This window comes from Nematolebias whitei, chromosome 20, assembly GCF_014905685.2.
Source record: "Nematolebias whitei isolate Nwh7 chromosome 20, NemWhi1, whole genome shotgun sequence".
NCBI lineage: Eukaryota > Metazoa > Chordata > Actinopteri > Cyprinodontiformes > Rivulidae > Nematolebias > Nematolebias whitei.
In genome coordinates this window covers 35429976-35441541 of record NC_056517.1, presented here as the reverse complement: position 1 = coordinate 35441541, position 11566 = coordinate 35429976, and the positions used below count along the sequence as shown (strand labels likewise).

The 11566-nt window shown below is 40.0% G+C and overlaps 1 protein-coding gene across 1 annotated transcript in view; it reads right to left on the bottom strand.

The window, feature by feature from the left end:
- zgc:101569 (uncharacterized protein LOC449822 homolog) overlaps positions 1-11566 on the bottom strand; it is a 21916-nt gene that overhangs the window by 4366 nt on the left and 5984 nt on the right. The window contains exon 4 of the mRNA XM_037693907.1: positions 9738-9882. Within this exon, the coding sequence (XP_037549835.1) occupies positions 9738-9882 (145 nt within the window). The remainder of the gene's footprint in view (positions 1-9737; positions 9883-11566) is intronic.

Genomic DNA, 11566 nt, shown 5'->3' with positions numbered 1-11566 from the left:
AGGAAGGAAGGAAGGAAGGAAGGAAGGAAGGAAGGAAGGAAGGAAGGAAGGAAGGAAGGAAGGAAGGAAGGAAGGAAGGAAGGAAGGAAGGAAGGAAGGAAGGAAGGAAGGAAGGAAGGAAGGAAGGAAGGAAGGAAGGAAGGAAGGAAGGAAGGAAGGAAGGAAGGAAGGAAGGAAGGAAGGAAGGAAGGAAGGAAGGAAGGAAGGAAGGAAGGAAGGAAGACGATACAAGGGTTAAACTGTTCTTTTTCCACATACCTGCACCTGCAGCTTATCTTCTAACAAGTGGTGCCGATGGATCTGGTCTCAACTTGACCAGATCCATTAAGTTCTGGTTTGTGATCTTGCTTTGACAAACTTTGACAGCCTCAAAAAGATTTGTTGGACAACATTCAATGGACAGACCAAAACTCATCTGTCACCCTCATCTGGAAGAAAACTGGTGTGGATGTTCAGAAACCAGCAAGACTCAAATCTGCACTGGAAACTGCTGGGACACCAGTGTCCCTGTCCTCAGTGAGGCCAGTTTTGCACCACCGTGGACTAAGAGGACCAAGAAAAGAGCTCCTGAAACTCCTTCAAGTTGGGAGTGAAATCTGCAGCCGCCAAAAATTCCCCCTGGAGAAAAGCTTGATGGTCAGACGAGACATAGATTAAGTCAAGGTGAGGCTTTCAAACCTAAGAACACTGGATTAACTGCCAGGCATGGTGGAGGTACCATCATGCGGTGGTACTAAAATTGACGGAATGCTAAAGGAGTTCAAATTGTTCAACTTTAATGGTTCCAAACACATCAGAACTGGTTTTTGGAGGTATCTGGAGGCAACATGCTTATAGGTTGTACATATATTTGAAGATTACGTACATGTTTGCAGTAACACAGATTGGAAAAAAAGCTCAGAAGAAAACTCTCGACTTTCCCTGTTAATGTGTTTGTCAAACATTATGACGTTTATCCTCATTTCTAAAGAGCCCCACCTGCAATTTGTCCAACTTTTAAAAGTTCAGTTCCCGTCCAGAATCCACGTTTTTCCACGTCACCGATTCTTTCTGACCACACTTATTGGGAGCACATGTGTCCAACATGTTTCGCTACAACCCCACATTGGCATGTTTTCTTTCTGGTTTTTCTGTTCCACTATTCACCCCGTTGATTCTATTTATACTTTGACAGCTTGCCTTTTTCACCCCAACATGATCCAAGCATGGAACATGTATGTTAAGCATGTGCATTCAAACCAAATATGGATCTCTGCCGCTCGCTGGGCTGGAATTCTTTTTCCACATCATTAAATATTTCATCCAATTCAACAATTCTTCTTTAAAACATTTGACGTTTCAAAGGTTCTCGTGTTTTCTCACCTAATCTTGTGGAGCGACTCAGGCTAACGAACAACCAAGACTTTTAAAACTAAGAACACGCGTTAGTTAACACAAAAATTGTATGTCACAACATAAAAATGAATATAAATAAAAATTGACAAAACCTACAATTAACAGAAATGTAGCTTTCAAGTCTATGAACCTAAATGGATTTTTGTACTAACTTATATTTGCCACTGTTTGGGAAGTTATTGAAGAAATCCCAAACAGTGTTCCTTATAAATCTGCTTTTGCTTCATTTAGCTTTTAGCTATCAATCTGTTTTAGCTTTAAGTCATACTTTTGACATTTTAACTTCTAGCTGGCATTTTACTACTTTTAACTTAATTTTACTGCATTGTTACTTTTATCTTCGAGCTAGCCTTGCGCTACATTTAGCTCTTAGCCACAATTTTGATACTTTAGCTTCTAAAAATCATTTTGGAAGCTTTTCCTTTAGCCGTTTGCTAGCCTATTGCTACTTTAGCATTTGGCTAAGCTTATTGCTACTTTAGACTTTTGCTACGTTTTGCTTTTCTATAGTGTTCGTCACATTTTTTAGCTAGCCATATGCTATTTTTACATTTAAGCAACATTTTTGCTACATTTACCATTTAATTAGTAGGCCTATACTTTAATACAAATATCCCCATAGAAATACATAAGATTTATTACTCATTATTTATTTATTAAGATTTATTATTATTTATTACTTTATTTGTTTTTAATGCCACTTTTAGCTATCATTCTGCTACTTTTAGCTTTTGGCTAGCCCTTTGCTTTTTTAACTTTTATAAACCGTTTTACTACTTTAGCTTTAAGATAGCTTTTTACTACATTTAGCTTCCCTTTTGCTACATTTAGCTTCTAGTTACTGCTACTTTTACTGTTTAGCCAACCTTTTACTACATTTAGCTTCAAGCTTCTGTTTCACTACTTTTAGCATTAAGCTACCTTTTAGCTACTTTGAGTTACCCGTCTACTAATCTTAGCTTTTGGCTAGCCTTTTGCTTCTTTAAATGTTTCGAAATCTCTTCACTACTTTAGCTTTGAGATAGCCTTTTACTATACTTGGGAATCCTTTTACTACATTTAGCTTCTAGCTTCTGTTGTGCTACGTTTAGTGTTTTGCCAGCCATTAACCCTTTTACTTATTTAACTTATAACTACAGTTTATACGTTTAGTGTTTAGCTAGCATTTTGCAACTTTGGGCTTTTAGCAAGTGTTTTTGCTTCTTTTACCTTTCACAACATAGTTTCAGTTTTCTTTCATTCTGCACTTTCACATAAAATGCCATTTTTCTAGTTATTAATATTTTTTTATGGCTTAAATTAAATTACAGCCTGCACAAAATCTGAAAATTCTGGCCTCCTCGTCACATAAGGAGACATGGACGTCTTTAACAGCTAAAGTCTAATTACAAGATACAGGAAGAGGCAGACAAGGGGAGGGAAGAGAAAGACACATGCTTGACTGGAAAACAGCTAAAAGCGCACAGAGCTGAAGTGAGGCAGAGGAGGACAAAGCCCGACTCAAAGACGAAGTGATAAAGCAGGTTGACCTCCAGTCTTGCTGTCTTTGGTGCTGCTGTTGGCACCACCACTATCAGCGACCGGAAGGATCTCTCTCCTTATCCACAGCAGCCGTCTCCTGCACCTCCTCCCCCCCTCCGATAGTCCCGTCTCGGCTGCTTTCTGTTTGACAGACCTGGGCTTTGTCCCGCATGAATAGAAGCTGAGACGTCGGCGAGCAGCTCCTTGAAGTAGCTCTCAACCCTAAAAGGTGTGCTTGCTTTCAAAGAACTTCCGGAAATCCTCTGAGGGAATGTCTGCGTTGATCCAGACGCAAGATCGGCGTGTGAAAAATAAAACGCAAATTTGCCGTTTATGTCTCAGTGCCGAGCTAAAATTGTAAGAAGAATAAAAATAAAAAAGGAGCTCATTGTCAAAGTATTATCAGTGAGTCAGTGGAGCGTGTTGTTTTATAAACGAAGAGGCGTCTTTCTTTTCTTGGATCATCGACCGCTGCTTATCTGACTGGAGGAAAGAAGAACTCTTGTGTTTTATCAACACACTCCACACTTCGGTATGAGTTAGCTCGAGATTACAGCCTTCGAGTCATTACGACCGACCAGTATTTAAACTATTTATAGTTGTGGTCAGAAGTTTGTATTTGGGCATCAGTAATTTGGGACTTTTAATGATTTATTTAAACCCATAAAGTTTGAATTCATTCTCTAAGTTATACATATAGAGTCAAACAAATCAACGCCCTCCACTAATATTTGGTTAAATGTTGCATTGTGGGTATTTTGTAGCCATCAACAAACTTTTGGTGCACTGGTAATTACTCTTGGCAGGATGGGATGGATTCCTGGTACGGACCCAGCTCTTAATCGTTGTCCACTAATGAAGGACTATGAAGGAATCTTCCCAAGGGATCAGTAAAGTTATATCTAATCTAATCTACCGGTAATCTAATTTACCAATTGGGTTGGGGTTGGGGTTTTGGGAAGGCCGTTCTAGAAGTTTAATGTTGGCGTGATTGATCCCATCAGAAACCAGATCTGATGTGTTCGGCATCACTGTCCGGTTGGAACACCCAGCTGTGGCCAGGCTTTAACCATGCAGCTGTTCATCTGAGGTGAAGTTGAAGAATTTGGGAGTAGACATCCTTCGTCGTTATTCCATTCACTTTGTGCCACAGCATGACACTACCACCGCCATGCCTGACAGTTGAATCAGTGTTCTAAGGTTTGAAAGCCTCACCTTGACTCCTCTAAATGTACTTCTTGTCATTGTGGCCAAAAGCTCAGTCGTTGTCTTGTCAAACTTTTCTTTATTGAGCTTGAATGTGTTGCTATTGGAGCAGGGAGTTCTTTCTTGGTCCTTTAAGCCCGTGACGATGTAAAGCCATCTTTGGTGTGGATAAGGACACCGGTGTCATGGCAGATCTGAGTCCTGGATTGTTCCTGAACATCCAAACCGACTTCCTTTTATATTAGAGGGAAGAACGAGTGTTGGTCAATCCAGTGAGCGCTGTCAAACAAATTCTGACAATGGGAAACTACCAGCTGCAGTCAATCCTGATCTGCAAGAACTTAATGGGTCTTTTCAAGGTTAAAGGACTTCTAGAACCATCAGCGCTACTTTTAAAAGATTCAGATGAATGTATTTTATCTGTTATTTACAGGAAGTCCATCATCATTTCAAACTTGTGCACCCAGTTCTTGTCTGTTGCGTAATCATTCCACCCAGGAAACGACTAAATCGTTAGAAGCACCAATTCTTCTGATGTTCATGTTGATTGGAAAACTTTAGGATAAACTGAAAAAAATATTTAAATATCTGACCAGGTGATGCAAAGGTGTTGCTGCTACAGTTTGAACAACAATGTAAGCAGCTGTTAAAGTGAATATGTTTGATATACTATAATTTATTTCCAGTTAGTACTGGTTTATTCTTCAAAAGGACTCGTTTCTCTGCCATAAAGTGAAGCCATCTTTGTATTTCCACTGAAAGGTTCTCAAGATATCAGTGAAATATTTCACAGGAGAAGATGTGAGCAAACATCCTCCGGTCCACACAAACTTTTAAACCAAGAACGCTGTGAAATGTGACACACTCGGGGATTCTGGTCTGCTCCTGGTCCTGCTGGCACCCTGGCCACATCAAAGCTTAGCCCCACCGCAATGGGCTCCCATGAGGGTAATGTGATTAAGTTTGATGTGGATTAACAGTTTCCGGAAAACTCCAGACTAAACGGACAGCGGTGGAAGATCAGACCTTCAGCCGGAAGCTCCCTCGCTGGGAAATCAATGAAAACGGTTTAGTTGGGCCGGGTTACAGCTGAGTCCAGTACACTTAGTTTGATTTTATGTCTTTATCTCTGCAATTTAATAACATGGTGTGTTGCAGTTTCCAGGGGGCAGTCACACAAGTCCACCAAGGCTGAAAATGTGGCCTCGACGTGTGAACAGTAGCCGAATTACATGAAAATGTTAACAGGAACAGATCAAATTATAAGAAAGAAATTTACGATTAACAGTTCGGGATTTTTCAAATTTATTGCTTTGCATTGAACTCAAGTGTTAATAGTTAAAAGTTCAAGCAGTCCTTGAAGAAAAGTCTATGTGACCCTGCTGGCAAAATGAGTTGGAATGAGCAAATTAAGTGAAAATGTTCATTTTGGTTCTAATTTAGTCTATAAAGACACAATCGAGGAATCCCAGAAAAAAAAGCACATAATCTTCATTATCTACCTTTAGATCAAAGTTTTCTAACAGGTATGTCTTCAGAAATAATCCTTTGTCCTATAAGCCTTGGAATTTCTTTTGAAATTGACCATTTTCTAGTGTCGGGAAATCCCTTCATATAATGTTTGGTGTCATCGTGAAGCTTGGGGATTCCCCATTTTAAATATAAGGCTGGAGTCACTCCAAACCAGTAAAAAATATATATTTTTCTCATAAACAAAACTAGCTTGTTGCCAGGCCAGGTGATTATATTAGAAAATGTCAACAAACTACTTATCAGTTTGAGAAGTACACAATTAAAAAGAGTGGGTCCTAAAACTGAGCCTTGCGGCACACCGTGACCGTTAAGTAGCTAGATGAACTAATGTCGAACACATTGCCTCTGACCTGAGAGATGGTTTGAAAACCAACCAACAGCGTGATCTGAGAAGCCAATTTGAAGCTTTTTGGGTGGAAGAGATGAATAATTAATACACAGAATTGACAAATTGCCTCATTGTGACTCATGTTGCCAGTGCTTTAGACTAAAATCATCTAATTTCAAAGCCAATTTGGTCAAACTTTTTTTTTTGCGATTTTATATTATATTGGAGCATCTTGTTGTGAATGACTGTCAGCAACTACCACACCAATTTTAGCTCAATATCTGTAAAATTCACTTAGTTGTAGCAATTTTTGCGTAGGCTATGCTCAAACAGCTGTGGTGGTCATCTTAAATTGAGTTAACTCTAAAAGCTAAAGGCAAGGTTTTAAAGAATTACATTTAAAGTATGTTTGGGGCAAAGCTCAGCTACTACCACATCAAATTTTAGCTGAATATTTGTGAACTTAGTGAAGTTACAGCTATTTTTGAATTTGGATGGCCAGTTGACTGTGAACACAAAATATTTACCAAATCTCTGGATTTCTGTCACCAGTAGCAGAAGAATCAATGACACTGATCGATTTTGTGTCAAGATTGTAAAATAGTAGGGACGCACGATATTGGATTTTTGGCCGATACGCCAATATGTTAAAACTTATTTAGCCGATAACCGATACCAATACCGATTCTATTGTTTTTATTTTTTTCCTTAGACCTACTAACAGAGATTACATAGCTTTCTTTGCTGTGAAATTAAAATACTACATTATTCTGCATGGTCTTTGTCAGTTTGGCTGCTACCAAATACAGACGTTTATGTTTTCTAACACAACGATAACACTCGAACAGTGCAAATTTGTAAATTCTCACAAATTTAAACTCAACCTGTTCGCAAGCGAAAAGTGCATAAGTAGTAGTGTGTTAATACTTGATAGTTTCTTAAATTAAAAACTAACTTAAAACAAAAGCCTTTTATATCGGTGAGTTATTTTGATGGAATGGCCGATGTCCGATATTTAACTTTATCGCTAATATCGGCCGATACGATACCATACCGATAATATCGTACATCCCTAAAAAATAGCAGCGTAATAAATTCCTTTGGATTTACCAAGACAATATTTTAACACTTGTGATGTAAAAAGTTTAGCTCTGCCGTCTCAGCCGTGTTTTTGTTTGTCCGTGTTTGTTCAAGCTGTTATAAAAAGCAAACTCCTGTTTTCTTTGCGCCTGAAAGCATACATCATCTGTCTCCTAATACCAGGAAGTGGACTCTGTTTTCTATTTTTCATCTTTGTGACTGCATCCTCTGTTATCACCCCCGGCCTCCTCGTGTTTGTGTGCGAGGACAGAGACGTGGCACGATAACGCCGGTGACCGTGACCTCCTGGCTTCACGGCCCGAGGCTGCTGGGCAGGCTTGATAAGTGGGAGAGGAAACGACGCGCTGCCAGCTTTCCACTGCCGCGCAAATGGGGCTCGCTTATTATTTATGTCACTCAATTTCCTCAGAAACAGCATTTTTCTTTTTGGGGAGCGTCTCGTAGCCCGGCGTTACAGTTTGCAGTGTTTTTGAAAGATCTTCGGCTGATCCTGATCCCAGAAATACGTCGCGGCATCTCATATCCGCTGCTGAGGAGCTCAAAATACAACCGTGGCGTCTATAAATGCAGCTTTTGTGCTATAATTTACTGTCAGTTCTAGGTTTAGACTGTAAGCGTGCGAGGCTTATCGTCTCGGGCTTGTAATTTCCCAGGAGAGCGCCCTTGTCCTTGTGTCGAGTTGTTTTAATGTCAAACTTTTATCTAGCTTTAATTGTTAAAACTGGACTGAATGTTTTATCTGGGATATTTACATCTTCGTATTAACAAATAAAAACATCTAAAAGCACTGAAATGTCTCTATTCTATAGATCATTTGTCCGTTTTTAAACCTGCTTGTGTTTAAAAGGTTCAGGAGTCGATTCTCGGCTCTGTCCTAGAGTCCTGCGGCGTCTCACGCCAGGACACTGACGCTGGATCTTCCTTGTTTTTGTCCTGTGGTTTGTCCTGTTCGGACACATAATTAAGATGGGTGGTAGCTGCCGAAGCAGGGTCCACGTGGACGAAAGGACACTTGGAACCGGGTCAGTGGTTTGAAAGCTCAAGGAGAAGAATCTGCTGTTACAAGTAAAAGATGCAGCGCTTTTAAAAAGTCGGTCCGTCTTTGCAGCTTCGGTCGATTAGACGCAGAAATACAAAACGGCAGAGCTGCGAATTGATCTCGAGCTTTGAATCGGCGTCTACTTCTTCGTCCTCCGTCAGCTCGAAAGTATGTTGGGAAGGCACGGAGAAGCGTCGCTGCGGTTTTTACTCATTAAGTCTCACGTTTCCTCCCAGTCGTTAATTCTCAGCGAGGCTCGTTTGTCAACACGGGCGAGCTGTTTCGTGGGGTTGGGTGTTACACACAGACGGGAGCGTTTCCTGCTGCTTCTCGACGCTTTTCATGAAAATAAAACCGTTAGAAGGTCAACGAGGCGGGAGAAGACTAGTTTATTTAAAAAAAATAAAGCTTTATGATGCCAAACGACCATGTGGGACACATTTAACCGTATCTCCCCCCCCCCCACCAACGTTAAACAATTGAAACCTAAGCGTCGCCTTTACATGAAAAGCGCTGCAGTTCTGTGGGGCGCACGGTTTATTTAAAGATCCAGTGTCTCTTCACAATTATTTCCGTTTAGCGGTTGAATTCTGTAACCATTTTTGGGGTCGGGCACAGATGGCCGTAGCCGGAGGGAATCCCTGGTGGCTTTTGGAGTTGAAAAACCCCTTAAAGGCTCGCCGTGCTGCTCTGATGTGGGCCAATGGCTACCACAAGGATCTGACAGCTTCCTGGCACGCCATTGGCTGCCGAAACTTGCGGCTTCCTGTCTAGGGCCCCTCTGCTCTGCCAGGGAGGAAATGAGAGGGAGGAGAGGGTTGTGTCACAGGAATCTGGTATTAGCGTCTGCTGCTCTTTGAATTTTCAGAGCAGCTAAATGAAAAACCACAGAGCTTACTTAATTCCCCACCGTTATTTTGGCTCCCCGGAGCAGAGGAACGCGGCGCACGGGAAGAAAAGCGCAAAAATAATTTAAAATACTACAAGTAGATCATTCAAGCAGCTAAATTAGGCAGACATGGAACATGTAAAAGATGGATTTGGTGTTGCTTTTTATTAAAGCCACCTAAGCTGCAGCATCTTCCCGTCTGGCCTCTTCGGCTCCACGTCCTGCCGTCTCCGCAGCCGAAGCCGCGAGGACAGTCGTAAAAGAAGAAGACACGGTCCAAAAGTTGACCCAAACAGCTGAGCGACGTAGTTCGGAGTTCGCATCGTCCTGCTCCAACCGAGCTCTTTTCAGTCTGCAGCTTTTTCAGGTGTTTACTTTTTCTAAAGACTGGCCGGACAGAACGGTAGTCCTGCTGCGGTGGAAAAACACGCGACAAGCGAATAAACATCTGGAGGCATCGTTTCTCAGTCAGAACGGATCAAACTGACTTTCGCTGAGTTTTACATAAAGACGTTATATGATGAGTTCGTGCTCGGGTGATGCGTCAGGGACGACCCTCAGCTACTACCACGCCAAACTTTAGCTCACTGTTTATAAAACCGACTAAATTACACTGCTTTTGTCTTTTAGGCGGCCATCTTGACCCCAAATGATTACACCCCGAGCGTTCAGTTGAAATCCGTCCGCTTGTTTGTGAGATATTTTGCTAACAGAACAGAACGTACCGAACCTGCGGCAGAACACTCCCATGACGGCGCTCTTCTCCACCACCCTCAGGTCCGCCAGCAGAGCCAGCTCCAGACCTCCAGCCACGGCGAAACCGCTCACCGCTGCTATCAGAGGCTTGGACAGCTGCAAACGGGTCGGACCCTGAGGACACAACCGGGTCAGACCGGTACCGGACATCACGGTTAGCACACGAGAAATAAACAGACTGAACGAGGGAAACGTTGTCAACTGCTTTTCTTGCAATCTGCCACGTCTGCAGACTTTGTGACATTTTAGCTGTTTATCAAAATGTTCGGCTGCTATGACTTTGGGGCTTTGTAACTTTTATACATTATGAAATATTTTTACTTTACTGCCGTGTTTTCCACACAGAAACACAAAACTACGTGAATTCATCCAAAATAAATTGGTCACTTTGAAATCTGTTTGACTTTTTATGCTACTTTTAGATTTTAGCTGTTCTGCCTGAAGCTTTTAGGTACCCTTTTGTTATTTTATGCTTTTAACAAATCTTTTATTAGATTCAGCTTTTAGTTAGCTTCTTGCTACTTTTAGCTACTCTTTTGCTACTTACGTTTTTATCTAGACTTGATTTAATTTCAACTAACTTAATGCGGCTTTAAATGAGCAATTTAATACTTTTAGCTTCTAAATAATGTTTTGCTACTTTTAGCTAGCCTCAAGCTCCCTGATTTTTTCGCCTTTTAATACATTTAACATTAACTTTTAGCTAATCTTTGCTACAATTAACTTTTTTGCTACAATTTTGTTACATTTAGCTTTTAGTTAGCGTTTAGTAATTTTTAGGTTTTTGCTACCAAATGTTCTACTTTTAGCCAATCTTTTGTTAGTTTCAGCATCGAGTTACCGTTTGAATACATTTAGCTAACTTTTTAACACAATTCCAATTTAGGGAATTTTGCTTTGCCTTTTGCTTTTTTAGCTTTTTGCCAGAATTTTGCTCTTTTCAGCTTTTAGTTAGTCTTTTGCTACTTTTGTTTTTAGGTAGCCTTTTGATATTTTTGACTAACTTATTGCGGTTTTCAATTAGCATTTTAATACTTTTAGCTTCTAGATATTTTTTGCTACTTTTAGCTAACTTTGTGCAACTTATCGTTTTAGCCTTCTACAACATTTAGCATTTAGCAACATTACCATTTAGCTAACCTTTACTATAATTAATTTTTTAGCAAAAATGTTATTACATTTAGTTTTTAGCTAACGTTTAGTAACTTTTTTAGCTTGTTGCAATCAATTTTACTATTTTTAGCTTTTAGCCAGCCTTTTGTTAGTTTTGCATCCAGCTACATTTTAACATATTTAGCTAACTTTTTTTAATCCCTTTTAGTTATTAGCCTTTTCCTTTATTTATTTATCAATTTGCTAGAATTTAGCTGTTTTCAGCTTTTAGCCTTTTGTTACTTGTAGCTTTTACCAAGCATTTAGCTAGTTTTGACTTTTAACTAGTCTTTTGAGATTTTTGGCTAACCTTTTGCTACTTTGGCTTTTAATTAGCATGTTGTTAGTTTTAGCAAGCCTTTTACCATTTTTAGCTTTAACCTAACATTTTTCTGCTTATAGCTAGAACTTTGCAAGTTTTAGCTTTTACAATAACTTGTGATTACATTTAACTTTCAGTTAGCTTTTTGCTACTTTTAGCTAGCCTTTTGCTACTTTTAACTAGTCTTTCGCTATTTTAGCTAACCTTTTGCTACTTTTAGCTGGCATTTTGCTACTTTAGCTAATCATTTACTACTTTTAGCTAGTCTTTTGCTACTTTTAACTAGTCTTTTGCTATTTTAGCTAGCCTTTTGCTACTTTTAGC